General features: G+C 36.9%; 2 protein-coding genes across 3 annotated transcripts; one reads left to right on the forward strand and one right to left on the reverse strand.

The window, feature by feature from the left end:
- Positions 1 to 2,952: 2,952 nt before the first annotated feature.
- LOC103715200 (fimbrin-2-like) lies at positions 2,953 to 13,038 on the forward strand. Of its 2 annotated transcripts, XM_008802755.6 has the most exons (14): positions 2,953 to 3,242; positions 3,338 to 3,517; positions 3,606 to 3,832; positions 3,924 to 4,095; positions 5,225 to 5,263; positions 5,488 to 5,556; positions 5,681 to 5,797; positions 7,330 to 7,544; positions 9,132 to 9,287; positions 9,362 to 9,561; positions 9,725 to 9,882; positions 10,469 to 10,565; positions 12,373 to 12,464; positions 12,586 to 13,038. In XM_008802755.6, exons 1-14 carry the CDS (start codon positions 3,156 to 3,158, stop codon positions 12,766 to 12,768), a joined length of 1,992 nt encoding a protein of 663 aa, XP_008800977.1. In that variant the 5' UTR covers positions 2,953 to 3,155; the 3' UTR covers positions 12,769 to 13,038. The 2 variants fall into 2 exon arrangements, with proteins under 2 accessions (XP_008800977.1, XP_088562531.1); XM_088706405.1 differs by lacking the exon at positions 12,586 to 13,038 and having other exon boundaries at positions 12,334 to 12,430.
- Positions 13,039 to 17,830: 4,792 nt separating this feature from the next.
- LOC103715201 (rho GDP-dissociation inhibitor 1-like) lies at positions 17,831 to 20,440 on the reverse strand. Its single transcript, XM_008802756.5, has 5 exons — positions 19,796 to 20,440; positions 19,591 to 19,657; positions 18,389 to 18,607; positions 18,093 to 18,217; positions 17,831 to 18,007 (listed from the first exon to the last, which is right to left on the reverse strand). The coding sequence occupies exons 1-5, from the start codon at positions 20,090 to 20,092 to the stop codon at positions 17,927 to 17,929; spliced, it is 789 nt and encodes a 262-aa protein (XP_008800978.1). The 5' UTR covers positions 20,093 to 20,440; the 3' UTR covers positions 17,831 to 17,926.
- Positions 20,441 to 22,014: the final 1,574 nt, after the last annotated feature.

Genomic DNA, 22,014 nt, shown 5'->3' on the forward strand with positions numbered 1-22,014 from the left:
GTAGAAGGCACGTTTGACGTTAGAGAGAAGTTCTGCAGATAAGTCCCTAACATCTTCTCTATTTATATATTAAGTTATATATATATAATTTATAAAATTATCTATTTGTACGATTTTCTCAGCTTTTGGATGGATTCAGGTTGGTTAGAGTTGCAAAATGATCAAATCTTTGGCTTAGCGGCAAAAAAGGCTCAAAACTAAGGGTGGTAATTTATTATTCAATCTGCAAACGATCCATTTTGAGCAAATTTGGGTTGACATAAATGTATTTGAATATGTATCAATCCGTCTAGACCCATTTATTAAATGGATTGGGTTAAGATTTAGACCTTTAGCCCATTTAACCCATTTACCCTATTTAATAATTAGGTCGGATCATAATTGGACCTATTTAACCTATTTATAATCTGCTTAACCTGTTTCTAATCTATTTAACCCTTCCGCTTAACTTGTTTAATTTATTTAAATTCATTTAATCTGTTAAAAATTTGTTTAATCCATTTAAAGTGACTTGACTTGCTTAATAAATATGTTATGTGGGGGTTACCTGTTTAATAAACAGATCGGATTCATGTCTGAAATTTTGACTTATTCAATAAACATGTTGAGTTCAGGTTGATGAATTTTTGACATAACCTATATTCGATCTGACCCATATCTGAGCCGACCTGACTCTAATTGCCGTCCCTACTCAAGAGTTGGTCCCTTCTCGTCTACTTTGCCTTTAACTCATTTGACATTTAACTGCTAAGGAATCAACGGTGGATGGACATAGATTAAGAGGTCAATTAAGTATAAGAGCTAAGGGCAAATGCATTTAGAACATATAATAATACTATTGGAAGAATATAGGTTAAATATGTCATTATCATCTAGTTAACTCAATCTGGGAGGGATATAACCAGTAGGTTACAAGATTTCAAGATTTAGGTATAAAAAAGATACATAGTAATATATAAATATAGAAAATTTTGAGGACTAATCTGCAAAAGTTAAAAAAAATAATGCAACAACTTGCCATCCATGAGCAAAGGATTGTGATTTTATTTGTGAATTGGGTCAGAAAGATTTTATGAAGCAGTAGACACGTAGATGATGATTTTCCTTGTTGCATGGTAGAGAAGTATAAGGCTTCTTTACTTTGCATGCATATGAATGTAAATATTTGTGTGTGTAACCAAATGTTTATATGTGAGCATTTGCACTTTGTGATAGCCGAGATCAAAAGCTAATTTTCTCCTTTTTATCTTTGCAAGGGCTCAATGTCACTCTCCAAACCCATCACTCATAATGTCAGTTGATATGACTGCACATTCCATAAGATATAGCTCCAAAAAATATGCAAGACCTACTAAATGCACAAATGCATCAACAATATAATCACATTATTAAGTATAAAATAAAATATTCTATTATTCTTAGATAATAAAAATAGTCCAATTACAATGTCCAAATGTCCACTGGTATCCGGGATCTTCTAACTCCCTTCCGCTCATCAGTAAACCTGAAACCTCCACTTTAAGATAGACAAGATAAATGTGTGAAAAATTCAGTTTCATCATCCTATTTGCAGAAAAAGATATATTTATTTATTTTTTCTTATATCTAAGTATTTTCTTTTTAAAAGCAATCCATTTCAGATTTTACTAGATCATTATGCTCCCACAAATAGATAAATGGATGTTGATCAAAGTATTCTTTTGAGTATATATATGCAACAATAGAGGTATAAGATCTAATAAAATTCAAAACATATCACTTTCGGAAAAAAAGAAAGATGAGCCATATTTGCAAATCCAATAATCAAAATTTTTCAACAGAATTTTTCACTATGTTGCATCATAATCTTAAGAAAATTATGGGAGATGATGAGTGAATGTATGGTTATTGTTCACCTGCCTAGTTTTACAAAAGATTTTTTGCATGAATACCCTCCTAAATATCAGATTTTGTATGAATACCCTTCCAAAATTAATATTTACATATATACCCTCATAAAATACTTGTTTTGCTATTCTATCCTTTTTTTATTTTTGTTTTTACATATATACCCATGCTATCTAACAACGTTAAAAAATTAACGGTTTCAAATTAAAATGACTAAAATATTTTTAATGGGTAGACATGCAAATAGATCACAATCCCAATAGCAGCAAGAGAAGAAGACAGGAACAATAGCATAATTTTAAAATTTTATTTTATTTTTAATCAATATAAATATGATTTTTCTTAATACCGTTAGGAACATTTATACAATAACAAAGTTTTATAAGGGTATATATGTAAATATTAACTTTGGAAGGCTGTTCATGTAAAATTCGATATTTAGAAAAGCATCAATGCAAAAAAAAAAACTTTTTTTACAAATGCTCAAACCGGTCACTTGAAATTAAATAACCAAGATTTTGAAGATTCCAACTCACAATGCTGCTAATATTGAATATCTTTGCCAACAAACCTGATCATACCAATCCCCACAAATGGATGTTAGCTCTACTTTTGCCTGAAAAATGTAATGATCTTGTGACCCATTGTGACATCACTTAACTTTCTTTGTAGCATGTGGCTCATGAAAAGTACTTAGAAACTAAAGCACCAAGGGGGACATGCAATTGACATCAGTATGATACCCATCCCCTACCCAAATTTATTATCCACATTAGGACATTTGGCAACAATACCTTTTGTACTTCAAAGTCTAGGCCAATTGATTCAGTACCCATTTGGTGTGTTTAACAATAAATGAAACAGTTCACAGGGGATTCCAATCTTGCTTTAATTAAAGTAAACTATAACTAAAATATTCGATTCATATAACCGTTTCCAAATAACACTGTCAATTACTCTGGTGTTCCCATGATTACCTTCCTGCTTTCCACTGTAGTAATCATCAATTACAGTTTTTAATGACAACCGCTTTAATTTTAAATTCTAACGGAGCCTCGCCCCCCTGCGATGCGTCTGTGCTACTTCTCTCTTTACTCTCTTGTCCGTCGCCTTCCTCCGTCTACATTGCTGAGGTTCGAGAGATCAAGAACCCTCCTCCGTCTACATTGCTGAGGTTCGAGAGATCAAGAAAGGAGGAGAAGGACCGCATCCGCCAAGCCAAGCCCAAGAGAAGCAAAAGAAACTCTCCGAAGCCAAGAGCCTAAGGAATGGCTGGTTTTGTGGGAGTTCTTGTCTCTGATCCCTGGCTCCAGAACCAGTTCACGCAGGTGGAACTCCGGTCCCTTAAATCCCAGGTAATCAATGACCCGACTACGCTCGTTTCTTCCTATCTCTTTAGATCTTTTGATTTTTTTATGGAGCTGATCTTCTTCTGGTGCGCCGATCGCAGTTCCTGTCGATGAGAGATCACGGATGCTCCACCGGCGGCCTGAAGCTCGGGGACCTGGCAGGCGCGATGTCGGAGCTGAAGATCGGCGGCGACGGCCTCAGCGAGGCGGAGCGAGCCTCCTTTCTCCAAGAATCGTTCCCCAACCTCGACGACAATGTCGACTTCGAGCTCTTCCTCCGGGTTCGGCACCCTTGCTTTCTCTGTCCTTAAGCTGGAAGACTGGTTTCTGGGTGTTTGGTTGATGGGTGGTTCGGTGATTGCTTTAAAGGTTTATTTGAAGATGCAAGGCCAGATGGGGGCGAAGAGCTCGTCGTCGGCGTTCCTCAAGGCTGCTACCACCACTCTGCTTCATACGATCAGCGAGTCGGAGAAGGCTGCCTACGTTGCTCACATCAATAGCTATCTGGAAGGAGATGGGTCTTTGAAGAAATATCTCCCGATCGATCCGATGACCGACGATCTCTTCGAGAAATCGAAGGATGGTGTGCTTCTATGGTGAGAGACTGTTTTGCCTTTCGTTTTTCTGGCTATTTCTTGGAATTTGGCGAGCAGAATGTGGAGCTAAGGATTGGTATTGTGTATGAAGTAAACTCATTAATGTGGCTGTTCCGGGGACCATCGACGAGCGGGCGATCAATACGAAGAGGGTGCTGAACCTGTGGGAGAAGAACGAGAACCACACGCTGTGCCTCAACTCGGCCAAGGCAATTGGATGTACTGTCGTTAACATCGGAACGCAAGACCTTGCCGAGGGGAGAGTGAGTATATATAAGTATATTTTATTTTTTAGTACTGATCAAATAGCCAAAGATTTCTTTTTGGAGTCATCATGTGAATATTTTAGAAATGTGAAGATTAATATATTTCGTAGCTTGATATGAATGTGCTTTAGAGCTTGTAAGGAGCGTTCTGGGAGTTTCTGGCTTCTTTTGACTTCGTTTTTATAATTTTGTCCTGTCCAGAAGTCTTATCTGGTTTATTGGATGTCTCTGCTGCATCTTTATTTTTGATATATTTGTCTATTCTCTCTTCAAATTTGCATGTGGACAAGAGCTCTTTTTTTGTGACGCTTGATGGTGTAAGTCTGTGGATGATGTGGATGACATTATACTGTAGCCTGGGGGCAAAAGTATTCTTGATATACATGAAACACTATTTGTGACTGCCGGCTGTCTATAAGATTTTAAGTTTCTGGGCTAGTTATGACATGGTTTTCAGGTTTGTAAGATTTTAGAAGGTTGATTTACTTGTTTTTTTTTCAATGTAAGGCTGAACTTTTGCTTCTCGTTTGATGAGAACAAGTTAGCCCATTTGCATGTTTTGTTGTTGTTGTTGTTGTTGAAATGATTGCAGCTGAAATAATGCACGCCTCGCTCATTTCTTTGGAGATTCTATCATGTAACAAAAGAGCAATCCTAACCTTCTCAACTATCAGTAACATTAAATATTCTGTGTTTTTACAGAACATTTGTTGCTATTCTGGGTCTTAATTTACACATGGCTCTGTTGTATTTTTTGTTGTAAAACTTGGTTGAATACAAGTAGCATGAGTCCTTCTTTTGTCCAATTAAATTATTTGTTATTGATAATTTTCACCCTATATAAAAATACCTTACCTTGTTTATCAACATGCTGCATATTAATGCTGTGAAATCACTACATTTAGTTTCTGTCCTGCATATGACAATCATCCTGTCTTGTTCATAATATTATTAATGAAGTTGGACTATATTGGAATGATCTTTATTGAAATTCTTTGACTATGAGTCACCACGCTCTACTATAAAAATGCTTAGATAGACTTTCTTTTCAGTTGTAGACTTGCAATACATCTTTTCTGAAGATTGTATCTGTCCATCTTTACTTACCACTCCCATACACTTGCAGCCTCATCTTGTTCTTGGATTGATATCTCAAATTATTAAGGTATGTTCTGGTGATCCCAGAATTACTTTAGTTGTATCTTGAACATTCAAATTTCAAAAGTCGATACTTGTCTTTATCGTAAATTCCTATTTTATTCAATAAACAGATTGGCGTAATTGGTATATATTAAAAAGCAGCAACACTGTGACTGTTGATTTTTTTAATATCATATCATATTATTGGAAGAACGATTTTACTTTGTGTTCATCATAATGTCACTACAGATACAACTTCTGGCAGACGTTAACCTGAAGAAAACTCCTCAATTAGTAGAGTTGGTTGATGACAGTAAGGTTTGTCATAATATCTAATTAATAGTGTATCCTTTTAGAAATTTTGATTGGCTTTCATAATTTAAAAAGTTCTGCATCAAGTACATGGGACATAAATTAGTTTTGAGTTCTCTTGGATCTACAGGATGTTGAGGAACTGATGAGTCTACCACCTGAGAAGATATTACTTAGGTGGATGAACTTTCAGCTGAAGAAAGGTAGCTTTAAGAGACTGATAACAAACTTCTCATCAGATGTAAAGGTAGGTCCATGTGACTTTAAAGACAAATAATTCAAAAAATATTTTGTTTACTTCAACTCCAGATTTTCAAAACTCAGTGGTCCATTTTATTCTTTCAAAATGTTGTATTCTAAATTTATATTTAATCAGTAATGGGACTAACTGAAAAAATAATTAATGAATATCAACATACTGACTTTGCATGAATTTTGTTCAAGGATTTTGTAAGGCATAGATTGTCAATTAAATTTACAGTTTTCACTGCTAAGAGTATTTTTACTTGTCAATTCTTAGCTTCAACGAATCTGATTTAGCTTGTTTATATCATAGGCTTTTAATGTCTTACTAATTGATATCGATATCATTCTAGCACATATATTTGTCTACCAATATCATTTGAGCTAAGTTCCTACTAGTATCATGGTTCGCTCAAAGAATGAGCGAGAGGTGCTTGATGGGCCTTGTAGATTGAGAATTTGCACCATTGTATGCAACCTATCAAAAGTCAATTGTAATAACACTACCAACAAGCCTTGTCTTATGCATATCAAGCTGGTTTTGACAATCATAAAAAATGATGCGATCATGTTTGAGAGAATTTAATGATTCTCAACCTGATGCCAACGTTTTGCATTAGTTCTGATTTCCTAGCCAAGGCACTTTAGAGTTTAGACAGATGGGGACTCATTATGATAGCAAAAAGGCTGGTAAGTGTGCAGGAGAACATTGCTTCTTGGTTTAGTTACTGGTGCTGCTGGTCGGTTAAAGTGCAAGTAATTTCATGTTTTTGGGCGTTAACTAATTACTTCCTAAACTCATTATGTGTATGCATGTGCATGTGTTGCCTATGCTTTATTTATGCACATGTATACGTGCACACAGTCCCTTCATTTTAATATTTGGACCCTTCTCTGCTGATATTTTTGATTTTTTGAGTCATTTTGAGAAGGAAAACAAGTCATTCATCTTCAACGGTATAAACTGAGATTAGTCATCATGGCAGTTGCTTTAGTCTGAGTGGGCCAACAACCTATTTTTTAAGACTGTAGTTTCTACCAGTTTTTAGATAGAACTAGGCTGTCACATTTCCTTATAGCTTGACTTCTGGGATTCCCACCTACCCACAAATTTGTGAGGACACCTTTGACCTATCTTAGAAGTGCACTTGGTGTAGTGATGAAACTAACTAAAGCACCATAACCCAAAGTCCCTCTTATTTCATCTACCAGAAAAGAAAGTTCTCTTTATTTTTCTAAACATGTTTCAACTTCCCCGTGCAACTCTAATATATTAAAGGTCCTATTGTGTCCAAATACATCTGTGCTATTCTCTAATGTAGAATTTGAAAAAATACATATTCTTTGGTGGGATTGTACTTCAGTAATTAATGATAGATCTCGCCCCTCGTCCCTCAACATTGCTATTTACATTGGAAAAGGAAGTTGTAAACTGTACACTTATACAGTCCATTTCATCCATTGTATAGTCTTTGTAAACTGAACAACTTATGGCTCACTCATAATGTTTGATCATAAAATCTGTTTCTACTGCAGGATGGAGAGGCCTATGCTTGCTTACTGAATGTGCTGGCACCTGAACATTGTAGTAAGCCATCTGCAATGACTGTGAAAGATCCTCTACAGAGAGCAAAACTAGTTCTTGAGCATGCAGAAAGGATGGGTTGCAAAAGATATCTGACCCCAAAAGACATTGTTGAAGGTTCACCAAATCTTAACCTTGCTTTCGTTGCGCATATTTTTCAAAAAAGGTGAGGATCACGGTGAATTTCTAGTCTATTTCAATTTTTGAGACAACATATTGATTATAGGTATTGTTTAGCTAAAAGAATAGTAATTGACCAGCCACCCTCATTCAAGAAAATTGCCATGTGATGCAGGCAGTTCCATAGAGATGATATACATGCTTCTTTTCGAAGATCAACCATGTCTACATGTGTACAATTTTTTTGTGATTGAGATTTATAATAGTGTTTTTATAACGGTTTCAGGATGTGGACTAGAATCCGGTCGCCCGGATCTCAACTTAGATCCAGTCAAGCTTGACCAGATGATGGGGTTCCAATACTAATGATTCGAGCCATTAGATGTGATTTATTATTTTAAATTGCTTACACACAATAAAATATGTAAATTGGAGCCTCTAGCCTATGCATCAAGTGGTCAAAAAATGGACAATTTAAATATCACAAAACAACATATGTCTTTTGACCACTTGATGCATAGGCTAGGGTCTCCTAATATGTTTTCCAATGTATAAAATTATAAATAGTTTAGAGGTTGTAGTTCAAATACAATGGCTCTAAATGTGGATGTCATATCCCCTCTGTGCAATCAGGACTGACTGGAGCCGATTTCAAATCTGATCAACAAGAATCTAGTCCACCTTGTGGTTTTTAGTTTTTTCTTGAAAATATTGCATGTTCAATTGACTGACATTATATATAGTGGGAGTTCATATTATAATAAATGAGTTATGCAGGATAATCAGGAAGGGTCTGCATATGCATAGTGGACCTAAAGTTTTAGGAAAAACTAGGGTTTGTATCAACAAATCACATTGCTTTTCCATTATAAAGAACAAGACAGGAAATGCATTTTTGACCATTATAAAAATTATAAGGGTCAAAAAATTCCTAGTGCAGCTTCTTGATGGAGGTAAGGGTCATAAGAAGGGAGCTAGGGTTGATTGTATGATTGGTGCTGCTCCCTAGTTCTCTTCTAAGTATTTCTCAGATGTATTGGGCTGATTTCTGGATAAATCCCAACTATCTGCAGTTCTCATGTTTTTTCAGATAGGCTAAGTGAATAATTCAAAACAGGAGATGGGAAATGAGCATTAATTCATTGAATCAGTAGGCAATAATCTCTAAAATAGAATGGGAATCAAAGAAGCTGCGGCATCTGGCAATATGATTTTAGAGAATAAGAAAGAAAAGTGAGGAAGGGAATAGAAGAAAAGAGTAGACAGAGAGGAAGGGAAAAACATGGCCAAGACTTTTGTTTCAATTAAGATTACTGTTAGTAAAATTTATTATTCTTTTCTCTAAACAATTCCCTATTTCTCGTGGCCGCAATAATCAATTGCTTCCTACTTCAAGAAAGATTGAACTTACCATGCCTGCAGCTTGACACATAGTGCTTGGCATGCATTGGCATGACAGCATGCCACGTACAGGCATACTGCGAAGACTTTGATAGTTGTGCTAGTAAGGCACTTGCATGGCACATATCATGCCATGCCAATTGGTGTTTACATTCATAGTTTCTATGAGATGTATAAATATGGATATCCTTACACATGTGGATGCTGAACAGTATCCAATTGTTGGCTGTAGAAATGGGCTGTCATCACAGATGAAACAAATATCATTTCTAGAAGCAATGTCCGATGATGCACAAGTTTCTAGGGAAGAGAGAGCATTTCGATTATGGATAAATAGTCTTGGAATCTCAACATACATCAATAATGTTTTTGAAGATCTTAGGAATGGGTAAGCTGCTCATATTTCCTTTTGTCCTTTCTAGTTGATATTTATGCTGAGAAATAATTGCTGTAATTTTGCAGATGGGTCCTTCTAGAAGCCATTGACAAGGTAGCTCCAGGAGTAGTCTGTTGGAAGGTTGCGAACAAGCCCCCAATTAAAATGCCATTCAGAAAAGTAGAAAACTGTAATCAAGTTGTGAAAATAGGGAAACAATTGAAATTTTCCCTGGTTAATGTTGCTGGGAATGATATTGTGCAAGGAAACAAGAAGCTCATTTTGGGTAAGTTTAGAATGTTGATTACAAAGCCGTCTGCATTTTTTCATATTACAACTGGGAGTCTTGACTTTCATAATTGAGCTCTCTGCGGTGATGCATTTGGAACTGAGTTATAAATTCTCTATCCAAATTTCTGGTGTTCAGATAAATCTTGTTCTTTTTCCAGCTTTTTTGTGGCAATTAATGCGGTATAATATCCTCCAACTTCTAAAGAATTTGAGATTTCATTCTCATGAGAAGGAGATAGCAGATATTGATATATTGAACTGGGCTAATGATAAAGTGAAAAATTCGGGAAGGTACTCTCGTATGGGGAGTTTTAAGGTACTGTATATCTACATTTTATTATTGCAAAGATCATCTGTTACATGATTCCTGCAAGTGTCTTAACGACAACATTTGCTGTTGAGATCTGTAGACTTATTTATTAAATTCACAATACTAAGAAGTATAGGAAAAGTACATATTTCTATTTAAAATTGTAGATGCTCTCAGCTCTCTCAGCTAGTCACAGTTCTACAGTAGTCTCTGCTTTTAGATACTGTCCATGACTTTGGTTTCTGTTACATCCCTGAAAACTTTGCAACAGCTGACTTATATCATTTTCTCCTCATGGATTCTATCATAGCTCACATACAAAATTTAGCTACATTATTTTAAATCCCATTTTAGTCAAGTTGTTTCATTATGTAAGATTGTATTTTCATAGTTTTATGTGTTTCTTTTTGTAATAAGAAAAAAAAAAGCCAATAAAAACCAAAGTCCATTGTCCCCTTGCCTCAATTTTGATTGTATGTATTGTGTACTTGCATTCTTTCATCGTCAATTTTTAATCTTGTCGCCATTTTTTTCAAAAGCAATTACGTATGGAAAACTTTGATAATGTGTCACAGTTTTTCCATTTGTCCAGGATAAAAATCTTTCAAGTGGCATTTTTTTCCTTGACTTGCTTAGTGCTGTGGAGCCCCGAGTCGTGAACCGGAGCCTTGTTACTAAAGGAGAAAACGGTAAACTTTGACATCCATGATGTTGTTTAAGATGTTTCATTTTCTTCTGTTGTACCTTAATATGTAAGTTTTTTTCATCATGAGACATTATATTTCAATTTATTTACAAATTACTTTGTGCCATTAGATCATCTGGTTTATTGAATAATTTCACTTTTCTTATAAAAGACCTACAATGTTCCCTATATGAAAAAAGAAACTACATATGTACGATCAAGTGGAGGCAGTTTTTGTTCCGAGGCACTGTGAGAGGACTTAACATATCCACAACATTAAAACTCATTTACTTGGAACAAAAACTGCCTCCACAGTGCCTTGACATCTGGACCATGTGTCTGCATCCAAGGGAGGACCTAAGAACACCGTGTAATGAGACATTATATTTCGATTTATTTACAATTACTTTGTGCCATAAGAGCATCTGGTTTACCGGATAATTTCACTTTTCTTATATACAATGTTCCCTATATGAAAAAAGAAACTATATACATATGATCAGTGGGGGCAGTTTTTGTTGGAAAAATCCATCTTCTAAAATGTTATAAATCTCTTTTATATGATTTTATTGTTTTATGATAAATATTTAATTAATGACTTTATGCACACACTAAATAAATAAATTAAGTTTTAATGTTACTTGGTTTGAGGCACGCTATGAAACGTGCTTCCTGTAGAGTAAAATTCGCCCTGCCCGGGTGCGAACAATTGATAATGGTCTACTCTCAAAATACAATGAATCGCTTCGTGTTCTCCTTGAAGTACACTATAGCAAAGGAGAATTAAGGTCGAACCTGAACTAGCCATACCCAAATGTATTAAAAATCAGCAAATTTGATTGAAGCAATCTCTCTCAATCCTCTTATATGTGGACACAATCCTCTTTTCCAATGCTTAATGGGTGTACTTTTGAGTTCACTCACTTAGTGCTCTCACTTCTCTTCTCTAATTTTGGTGCTATTAAGATAGAAAAGGATATAGATAGAAAGTACAATTCCTTTTCTTTTATAGATGTAAAAGGCTGAGTATGATTAGATGCTTAAGCATAATGCATCTCTTCACATAATCCATCCATTCATCAAGAGTTTTATTCCTTGGGATCACCATGATCATATGCATCTTTTTGTGAGAATGCATCTTTTCAACTATGGAAGTCTCCTAAAGGTTCTTTCTCTGCGTCTGATGTCAGTAAATATGTCCTTTGATCTGGCCCTTTTTGTCTTTAGAACTTCAAGATTCTGAGGTCTTTGAACACGGTACATTTTTTATGGTTGATGTGTTTTTCTCTCTTCTTGCTCTTAGCAATCAAGACCCAAGTAATAATTACTGCTGAAGTTTCATATCATGGGTGCGCTAAAACAAGCTGGAAAGACAGTCAATGATTATTGATTAGTAACATCCAAGATAAGTAGTCTTATAATCATGACTTTGTTGTCAGGCATGATTTCCTTCCCAAAAGAGACCCAGACATTATAATATTGCTGCTTGAGTTCTTGTCACTCATCATCTCCATTTAACTTATTGAGTCAGTTCCTATTCTGTTTAAGCTGTGTAAGTGATCTGCTCTGCTGCCTGTATCCATCTAGTAGCTGTGCGCTGATAGAGAAGTTTACTTTCGAAATTACAAGCTTAATATATACTATTCTTGTCATGCAACTGGACTTGCTGTTGCATCTTTAGTCAACTATTATGTTCATACTAGGAAGTTATTGCATGTGGTACCTGATTTTATGAATCAAGACATACTTATGCCATCTTTGCTATACTACAGCTGAAAATTGATGGGTTAATAATTGGAAGCAATGTGCAGATGAAGAGAAAAAGATGAATGCCTCTTATATTATCTCGGTGGCAAGGAAGCTTGGTTGCTCCATATTTTTGCTGCCGGAAGATATACTAGAGGTAATTGGTCAAATGAAATTAAAGAATTGAAGATGAGTTACTTTTGAAAGGTGCACTTTTTTCCTGAGTTGCTGCTACCTGTATTCTTTTGTCTAATCCCTTTTGGGGTATACTTTGTCAGGTGAATCAAAAGATGATGCTTACACTGACAGCAAGTATCATGTACTGGCACTCGAGAAGGCCAGCTGAAGACAGATCTGTGGCATCAGATGGTGAAAACGGAAGTTCATCTGAAACTATCTCAAATTCGACGGTGGATGATTCTGCATCTGAGTCCTCAACTGATGATAGTGGAAGCCGATAGGTGTGCAGCAACCACAGACAACTGACAGTGTAATTGGACTACTAATGTATGCTGTTTCTTTTTTTTCTTCTATCTATTTGTTTAAATCTTTGAGACAACAGGTTGTGTTGGATCAGGTTTATATTGGAAGCTGGATTTGTAGGTTCCCATTGTTTGTTAGGATAGTGAAGGGTGCATGGAGTGGCCCAATCAAACAAATATCATTGAATGTATATACTGATTTGAATAGCTGCCTAAACTCTGATTGAAGTTGTTTCTTTACCAAAATAAGTTCTCTAGTTGTGATTGTTTCCTTTGCATTTGTCGCACTGCTTCCTCAGTATCTCAGGCGATGTGACACTACATATGGCCCCTGGTGTGAAAATATGCCTTTTAATCGATGGTTATCTTAGAATTTGAGTGTCTTATAAGTTCCATCAGAGACTCGATTCAAATTAGTTAACAAAAAGTGAAAGTTTTCTTTAAATCGGACTCTTTTCTTCCACCACATCTGACCTTCACAGGAGTATTTCTTGTTATAAAGAAAGTAGCCATCAAATGTTATAAAGGCAAAAAAGAATATGGCGGCAGCTCAAGCTGGTGATGGTAATGCTATGGAAGGTGGTCATGGTGGTGTCTTACGGCTGTAGTGCTGGAGTCTTGGAACCGAGCTTGTAAGGCCCGGCTTTGGCCTGGCACCGTAGCCAAAATAAGGCCTGAAGGCATATTGCCAAAGAAAATAGGGCAGAGCCTTTATTTCAATCCGAGGAGGAATTGAACTCCTTTTCGATCACCAATTGGGGGTAGAAAACCTAGCCTCCATTGGCTATATAAGACCCTCATCATCATCCTGAGAGGTTGTACCTAGACTTCTGGTTCTTCTTCTTCCTCCTCCCTTCTTTCTTTTTTTTCTTGGTTTTTGCCATCACATATGGTTATTGTGCATGCTACCGCCACTTACTGGAGCACCTCACTCTTGTTTATTTCCCCCTCTGGCCTTTCACCTTCTCCGCTGAGCAATTGCTGGCCGAATTCCGCCAAGAAATCAGTAGGAAATTGACCAAGAAGGCCTCTATTCACTTTCGTCCTCCACCGGCTGTCTCGTGCCTTTTTTTTTTTTGGTACAACGGCTGCTCACCCTACTCTAGTATAGGTGTAGCCAGCAGAATCAATAGCGAGAATCTAACAAAACGGTGAAGAAGAAATCCCCTGGTGTGTCCAGAGAACTTTTCTGAAGTGTTGTATAGCATAGGAGGCGATCCAATCTGCGGCCATATTTGACTTTCAATACACATGCACTGCCTGAAAGGCACTGCAGTCTTGTATCGTGGCTTTACAGCAGTCATCTGTCACCAAAACCTCGATAGGTGCCCATCACCACCACTGCTCTCTTTCACCTCTTGTTGAAACAACCCGGCTTTTATTTATTTATTTATTTAATGGATGGTAGATTTTGGATTTTTTGTTTTATTTGACATGGACTTTCATATAGGTTTACTATTGTTAGCTTTATGCCCTACAGCAGCAATGGCTGTATTACTGTGTTATTGTGGATTTTTGGGGCGTCATATAATACAACCATACTATTGTAGGGTACCACCTACGATAACATGAACCAACAATAGTAAACCTATATGAAAATCCACCTCAAATATAACAAAGAGTCCAAAATCTATTTTCTATTAAATAAATAAATAAATGCTGGTACACCGCCTCTAAGTCCAAATTTAAATGCCAAAAACCACTAAGCTCAAAATTCATAAAATCATCGACTACAAACCAATAATCAATTAAAAAATTAAAAAATTTTCTACAAAATCTCTAAGCCTTAAAAAAGTAAAAAGAGAAGTGAGATATAGAGATCAATTTGCTAGATTAAGCATAAATTTTTGCATTAATCAATGCATTATTGAAAAAAAAATCACTCTCACTGCAAAATAAAATATTCCAGAGTACATTCTGATAAAACAAAGCACAATCAATTATACAAGCATAAATTATTAATATTTCATAAACATGGCCCCAAACATCTTGCACAAATAAAGTCAAATTATTTTACCATTTAGCCATATTATAGTTCAAAACATGCTCACAAATATTTATTCTAAGCTCATTTCATATCCTTGACAGAGTCATAATCAATAAAGCGTAACGAGTCATAGTTCGTACACCAACTTTATACTTGCTGGCAGGGCCATAGCTTGTATAGAACTAGATTGGGTGTCGATTTACCCTAATTCTAGAGATCATACATAGCCATCCAAGAGTCTTTAAAATATCTATATTTTTTCTTAAAACATACTAATAAGTAGGTTAAAAAGCACTAATGGCATAATAAGACTGATATTTCATAAATAAATTATTTTTATTAAAATATTCTAAGAACCACTTTTTATTAAAAGAATATAATTTTTATTATATATATATGTGTGATTTTCTATTTTTTAGAAAAATATGATATCATCAACAATAGATATTATTTTTATATATTTACAGAAACCACATGCATGAAAAATATGTGATAATTTAAAAGTTAATAAAGTATGTAAGAACTACTTAAAAGTTTCAAAATTAGTAAAAAGTATAAGAATTATTTATCTTTTTCATATTGAACCTTTAGAATTCAATTATGCGAATCAACTAAACCTTTTCAACGGCATACCAAATTTAATTAATATATATTCAATAATTTTAATAGTATTAAAATTTTAAGAGAGAGAAAAAAGAACTGGTTGGAGAGGTCATGATGTCTCGTGGCATGATCGATGGATCACAAAGAAGAAACTTAACCATGGTCTAAAATCGTATAACAAGGATCGTCAATGGTGGATTTCAAAAAGGCTCCAGGATGGTTCAGAGCCTCTGATTAAAAAAAAAAACCATGGAACATGCAGAGAGAGATATTGGGGATGGATTTTTTTTGGGATTTTTTTTTTAATCAAAATAGAGAAAGGGCGTCTTTGTTGTTTCAACAAGAGGTAGAGGAGAACGGTGGTGGTGATGGGCATCTGTCAGGGTTCTGGTGACGAACGACTGTAATGGCACGAAACAGCTCGCGGTCGGCGACGGAGGATGATGGAAAAGATTTTTTTTCCTTTTCTTTTCTTTGTTTTTTAATTTTTGGGAACATAGTGGAGTACGAAAGCCTCCTCTTGCCGTTCCCTAGGAAGAGGAAGAAGAGAAAGGAAGGGGGTGGTGGCAGTCGTGGGCGGTGCTTGGTCGTCTCTCTTAGATGAGGAAGTAGAGGCCGGAGGCGGTGCAAGGGGTCATGGTTGACGGCCGGAGGCGGAACAGCCTGGGGCAGCGACCGGCCGGCGACAAAAAAATTAAGGAAAAGGGCCAAAAAAATGGGGCGTTTTCTTCCGGATGGTCACCCATGGGGACTTCCGATGGTTCAACAACATAAGCAGCAACCGTGGTGGCCGGAAAAGAGAGAGAAATAGACCAGAAAAATACGGAAAGTGAGCAGAGGCCTTGGTCGATTTTCGACCAATTTCTCGGTAGAATCCGGGCGGCAAGCGCTCATCGGAGAAGATGAAAGGCCGGAGAGGAAAATAAATAGGAGTAGGGTGCTTCATACCTCATCTCCAGCAATTGGCGGCGGCGGCGAGCACAATCAATAGCCGGATGCGACGACGAAAACTAAGAAGAAAAAAAAAAGAACAAGAGAGAGTGAGAGAGGAAGAAGAAGAAGAGCCAGAGCTGGGGGCGGCCCACCGATGATCGAAGAGGAGGAGGAGTAGTTCGACGACTCCTCGGATTTTAAATAGGGGCGTTGCCCCGTTTTCTTCAGAAACAGGCCTTCGGGCCTCATATTGCCTACTGGGCCGGGCTAAAACCGGGCATACAGAGCTGGGGATCATTTGGGTCCCATTAGAATACCAGAGGTGCAAATGCTTGATGATGCCAAGCCCAAGAAACTGGGACCTTGTATTCACAAAATAACGTTAAAGTATCCATCTTCCTGTCTCTACCTTTGATCAGTAGAATGCAAGAGATGCTTGGTTGAGAAGGCAGGGGAGTGTCAGGAATCTGGAGGAGCATAGGCAAGATTTTAATTGGGGCAATAAGGCAATGGTTTCGATGGATTCCTTGATACTACCTGCTCATGGATAGACTTTAGTATGACCAATTCCTTTGTTAGCAAGGATCTATCTTCAGGTAGGTATCGAGAGCATGTAATACACCCAAAAAAAGTTGAACTGGACTGAACCGGCTGGTTCAGCCCGAACCTAGCAGACCTGGTCTCCGACTGGGTCGATTCGACAGTAGAAAATGGTTCCGATCTGATTGGCTCAGGCCGAAATCGGCCGGAACCGACCAGAACCGAATAGTTCCATCCAGTTCAACTCGGTTGGAACCGGTATCGACCTGTACCGGACACCGACTGGTACGGATCTTAGTACCGGTTCGGCAAACCTTGAATACACCTGAAGGAGACAGCCGAGCAAGATGTGTAAGGAGCTTAACGTATAAACTTATAAGTTTGGAGGAGCTTACTTAACTCGCTATGCTTGTCAAAGACTTTAAGTTTTAAGACTCCAAGAAGAGTCAAGAACTTTGAGGTGCATCAAGGTGGAAGTCCAATCTTGATCTTCTCTTGAAACATAAAGAGACAAGATGCAAGGATTTGTAGGTTGGTATATCCCACAATTATAGATATTTGAGCACTCTGAACGTTTTAAGCCGAACAGGGCAGACTAAATTGTCGCTGTTTTCTTCTGTTAGTTTATGATTTTAGAAGCCTTCGTTGCACATGAGCAGAATACAAGTCATGAAAGGCCACCTTGAGATTGACAGTAATGTCATGATGCAACATGGGCAAACCAAAACTAATTTCTACCGTCCGGTCTCACCAATCATAAGAAACAACCAAATAGATCTGCTAAACAAGACAAGGAGGGTAAGAAAACATAAGAATTGTCAAAAAGAATCTCCATACCAAAGGTTGATAGAGAGAAAGGATTCCAGCATGGGAGTATAATATTTCAGTACAAGAATCCCGCAGCTTACTTCGTTGTAAAGTCGTCATTCAATTGCAATTATGCGAAAAAAACAAGTCAAATCTCTCACTTAAGCCTGCTAGGAAATATCAATATGAATTCATTTGTGGATGGAAGCATACAACATTTGATAGAAGAACATCTTTACTCAATCATCAGTAAACTTAGTAGCATGCTCAAGAAGTAGTTGGCCAATCCTTTCTAATCTCAAAGTAGTAACTCATGTCCAGATAGACCTTCCCATCATCATCCAAGAACTGAAATAAAGAGAGCCACAAACCATAATCTATGCAATTCTTTCAAAAAATTATATGAAAAGTATCTAGTTGCATTAAATTTTACCTTTGTTCTAGCAGAATAGGATCCCCTTGCAAAAATACCAGAAGGGGTGGTCTCTTCTTCCAATTCATATGTGTAAGGCTCCTTTTGAGGACTGAAAGTCCCTAGCATCACTTTTGTGTTCTCCACTGCAGAGAGATTCAACATGCTGCTTAAGTTGGGTAATTAATGAGCATTTTGTGTAAAAGTAGTTAAGAAAATACAGGCACATTTCCATTTCCTAAGAAAATTAATGAATTCAATCAAGTTCAGAAATTGCTCTAGCTCTAGCAAAAGAAGCCAAAGAGAATCTAATATACCTCTGACTCCAGTCTTCCACACTGTGTTTGTGTATCTGAGCCCAGAGACAATGTTGTTGGAGACAATGAAAGAGAACTTGAGATGGTAGCGGCTACCTTCTTTGAGAGCAAATGCATATCCCTTTGCATCAGGGATGAAGGGAATCGGTAAAACAAGATCCGGACGACCAGGAGTCAGGATGGTAAGGTTAAGGATGTTTACTTGGGGATCTGGATTCTCTGTAAAGATCCCACAGCAAGTTTTTCAGAAAAAATACAATAAAAAGCAGAACTGGTTTTCTTGAATACCTTTCATATGAAACTAACAAAAGTTTTCCAATGTCAAACTTACAATATGTATGAACATAATGGGTCATTGTGACACATAGTAGCTGATGGATATTTTTCTTTCCTTTTTCTCTTTGAAAAAAAGTGGTTTAGAAGCCAGGGGCCGAAAACAGGACTAGGGACATGAAAGAATGAAGATGAAGGAGCAACAGAATATTTGCTGTTAACAAGAATGTTAGACAACATAGTTTGGAGATAAATGCTTCCAAGGTTTAGCATGGCCTTATCGAACATTAAATTTACAAAATGAAGGAATGACAAATTAGTGTCAAGCATTCAGAGCACCAAAATAATTGTATTACCAGCAAACAATGAAATTCTGAAATAGGTTTCTAAAATGAAGTTTTCATTATGTACATGCCAGATCATGAATTAGTAACTGCAACCGATTGTTTCAAACTTTCTATTTTCAGAATGGGATATTTACGGAATCTTCGTGAATAGATCAAATCTTATTCCATAATATTTTCATAAGACTTCTCTTTCTTATTCTTAAGCAAGCCCTGGAGAGGGCTTAGTTGATCATGATTTATGTTTCATCTTTCTTTTTGTTTGTTTCGAGAATAAAACCATAAGATCAAATTTTAGAGAATAGGAAAATACAGTATAAATGGACTTTAAAGGTAAATGAGAAAATTAATGAAATATGTACCTCGATAGGTATAAATTTCACCATGTATAAACAAACTGTCCCCATGTAACCAATGAAGGGAAATCATTCTCTAGAATCATGGCAGAAAGAAAACTCCGAAAACTAATTAAAAAAATTAAAAAAAAAAACTAGGCGTTAACTAAACAGGCAGGCATACAACTACTACACTAAAATAAGATTGAAGAAATGAATAAATGAGCAAATGAATTCCAAGAAGAAATACCTCCAACATCATTAAGATCAACACTTCCCAGGAGCTGCTCCTTCCACCTCCTTAAGCTCTCATCATCCTGCCAACCACATTTCCCATTCCCAACACCCCCAGTTGTATTAGGAAAAGCCAAAGCCAAAGCCAACAAGAATCTGAAAACAGTGAGTCTACTTTTCCTTAACCAAAACTATGAACACCAACAGTGTCACCAAACCACCTTGTCCATCTCCAGCTGCTCCTTGAGTGGGACCTGGGGGCCAAGCTGCACCGCTCTCTTCTCGTCGTCGTCGTCATCATCGCCACCATCGTCGTCGTTGATGTCGGTCGAACCGACCGAAGTGCAGCTGTATTTCCTGCTCAGCTTCTCGTCAGCATCGCCATTGGTCTCACTCCCTTTTTCCACCTCCTCATCCGCCTCCTCTTGCTTCTTGTCCTTGTTCTCTTCTTTCTCCATCTCCGGGGTGGCAAATGCAATGTCCATGGAGCCTGAGGGAGCTCCCAGAGCAACAGACATCAGCTTTCCTTCTTCTTCTTCTTGTTTTCAGAGAGAGAGAGAGAGAGAGAGAGAGAGAGAGAGGGAGAGAGAAAGAGAGGAGGGGAGGAAGAAGAGGTCGCTGTTGTTGAAAGCCCACAACTTGGATTGCGCCAGATGGTGGGGACCTGGTTTTCGTTCGTTCGGAGGGCTCTATTTTTTGGGGGAAGGCCGTTGGGAGATTTTGGCCAAAGGTGGGCTAAGAGCTGCTAATTTTAAAGGAGACAGGTGGTGGGAGGAGAATAGGTTAGGTCTGGGCAAGAGCAACCTCGATCCAACCTGGTTTCTTGATCGGATTCTAATATTGGAACCAGACTCAAGTTAGTAAAAGATCAGATTGGATCAGGTTGGTTCCACGGTCAAAATTTTTAGATCCAACAGATCACTCAGAATAGAGTCGGATCCATATATGATCCGGACCTAACATGAAAATTTATATCTGAATTGGATCCTGATCTAAAAAATTGCTACTCAATTTAATATTATGTTACAGACAATACACAAAAAAGTTTGCTTAATTGCTATTAGTTTCTAGAATAGTTATTAACTTCCATTTTTTGACTTTTCTCTTGTTTCCTCACCTTGGATCATTTTTTGCCCAAGGCTAAGCAAGTCAAGTGTATTTATTAATGAAACATCAAACTAGACTTGTGATTAGACTTATAATAAGGAATTAAAGAAAACTGGTCATACATGTATTGAAACTAAGGAAGCCACCACAAATTCTTTATGGTCGCCCAAAAATAATCCAAATCCATATACAACCAAAATAAGATGAACAAGGACTTCATAATTTTATCAAATGACCCAATATACTATTGAAAAATTGTTGAATTAAGTCCAACTAAAAACTCTTTAAGAAAACAAAAAATTATAGCAAGCAAATAGGAAAATGGATTTGCAACCTAAAAGGTTTTTTTTGCTTCGGTAGCAAATGCTGCAGCCTGCCCTTGAGCTGACCTACCCTCCTTTCTACAAAGAGACCCACCTTCTCCACAAGGGGGATCACGACAAATAATGGATGCATGCCCAATATGATGAACACAAATATTATGATCATATGGAACAGTTTATTTTGATTACATATCCTATCACATCGGTATTAAAGTGGAAATCGAGAAGTCAAAGTGGGACAAAAGTCCTACTAACAAGGTTCATCCATCCAAATAAAAAAGAAAATATGTAAAGCATTGCCCATGAGGCCATTGGTTCGTATCTCTCTCTTCTTCCTCATCAAACCATCCCTCTCTTTCCATCGTTTTGTAAGGTCTTTCTCCTTGTTCCTGGGTCCCTTTGTCCTTCTCTAAATTTTCTCTCATGAAGACGTTCATCCCAACTATGTATCATGTGCCCATAGACCGTATACTAGTACATATTTTTGAAACTATATATCGATTTGCCTAAAGGTATGTATTAGGTCATTGCTAGGTTTGCATAATAAAATTTAAAGTATGTATTCTAAATCCATTGAGTGTGTATCACTTGAACATATATTGTACACTGGTAACTATGGTATTTTGAAAACCGTATATCAATTTGCTTGGAGGTGTATATCAGATCGTTGCTAGGTATGTATCAAAGAAGCTTTAAGTATATCTCAGAAACCAATCGAGTATGTATCACTTGAATATATACTGTGTACTAGTGAACACAATGTTTTGGAAACTATTTATCAATTTAGTTGAATATGTATTCATTTGCCTGGAGGTACGTTTTGGGTTGTTATTGAGTACGTATTAAAATATGTATCAGAAACCTAGAGAGTGTATATCACTTGGATATGTATTGTGTACTAGTAAATACAATATTCTGAAAACTGTATATCGAATTGTTGGGGGTATGTAAGGGTTGTTAGGTGATTAGTTTGCTAGGTATGTATCATTTGGTCATGTACTGTATATTGA

Source organism: Phoenix dactylifera, chromosome 11, assembly GCF_051530095.1.
Source record: "Phoenix dactylifera cultivar Ajwa chromosome 11, Ajwa_hap1_PhDact_Kaust_v1.1, whole genome shotgun sequence".
Taxonomy (NCBI): domain Eukaryota; kingdom Viridiplantae; phylum Streptophyta; class Magnoliopsida; order Arecales; family Arecaceae; genus Phoenix; species Phoenix dactylifera.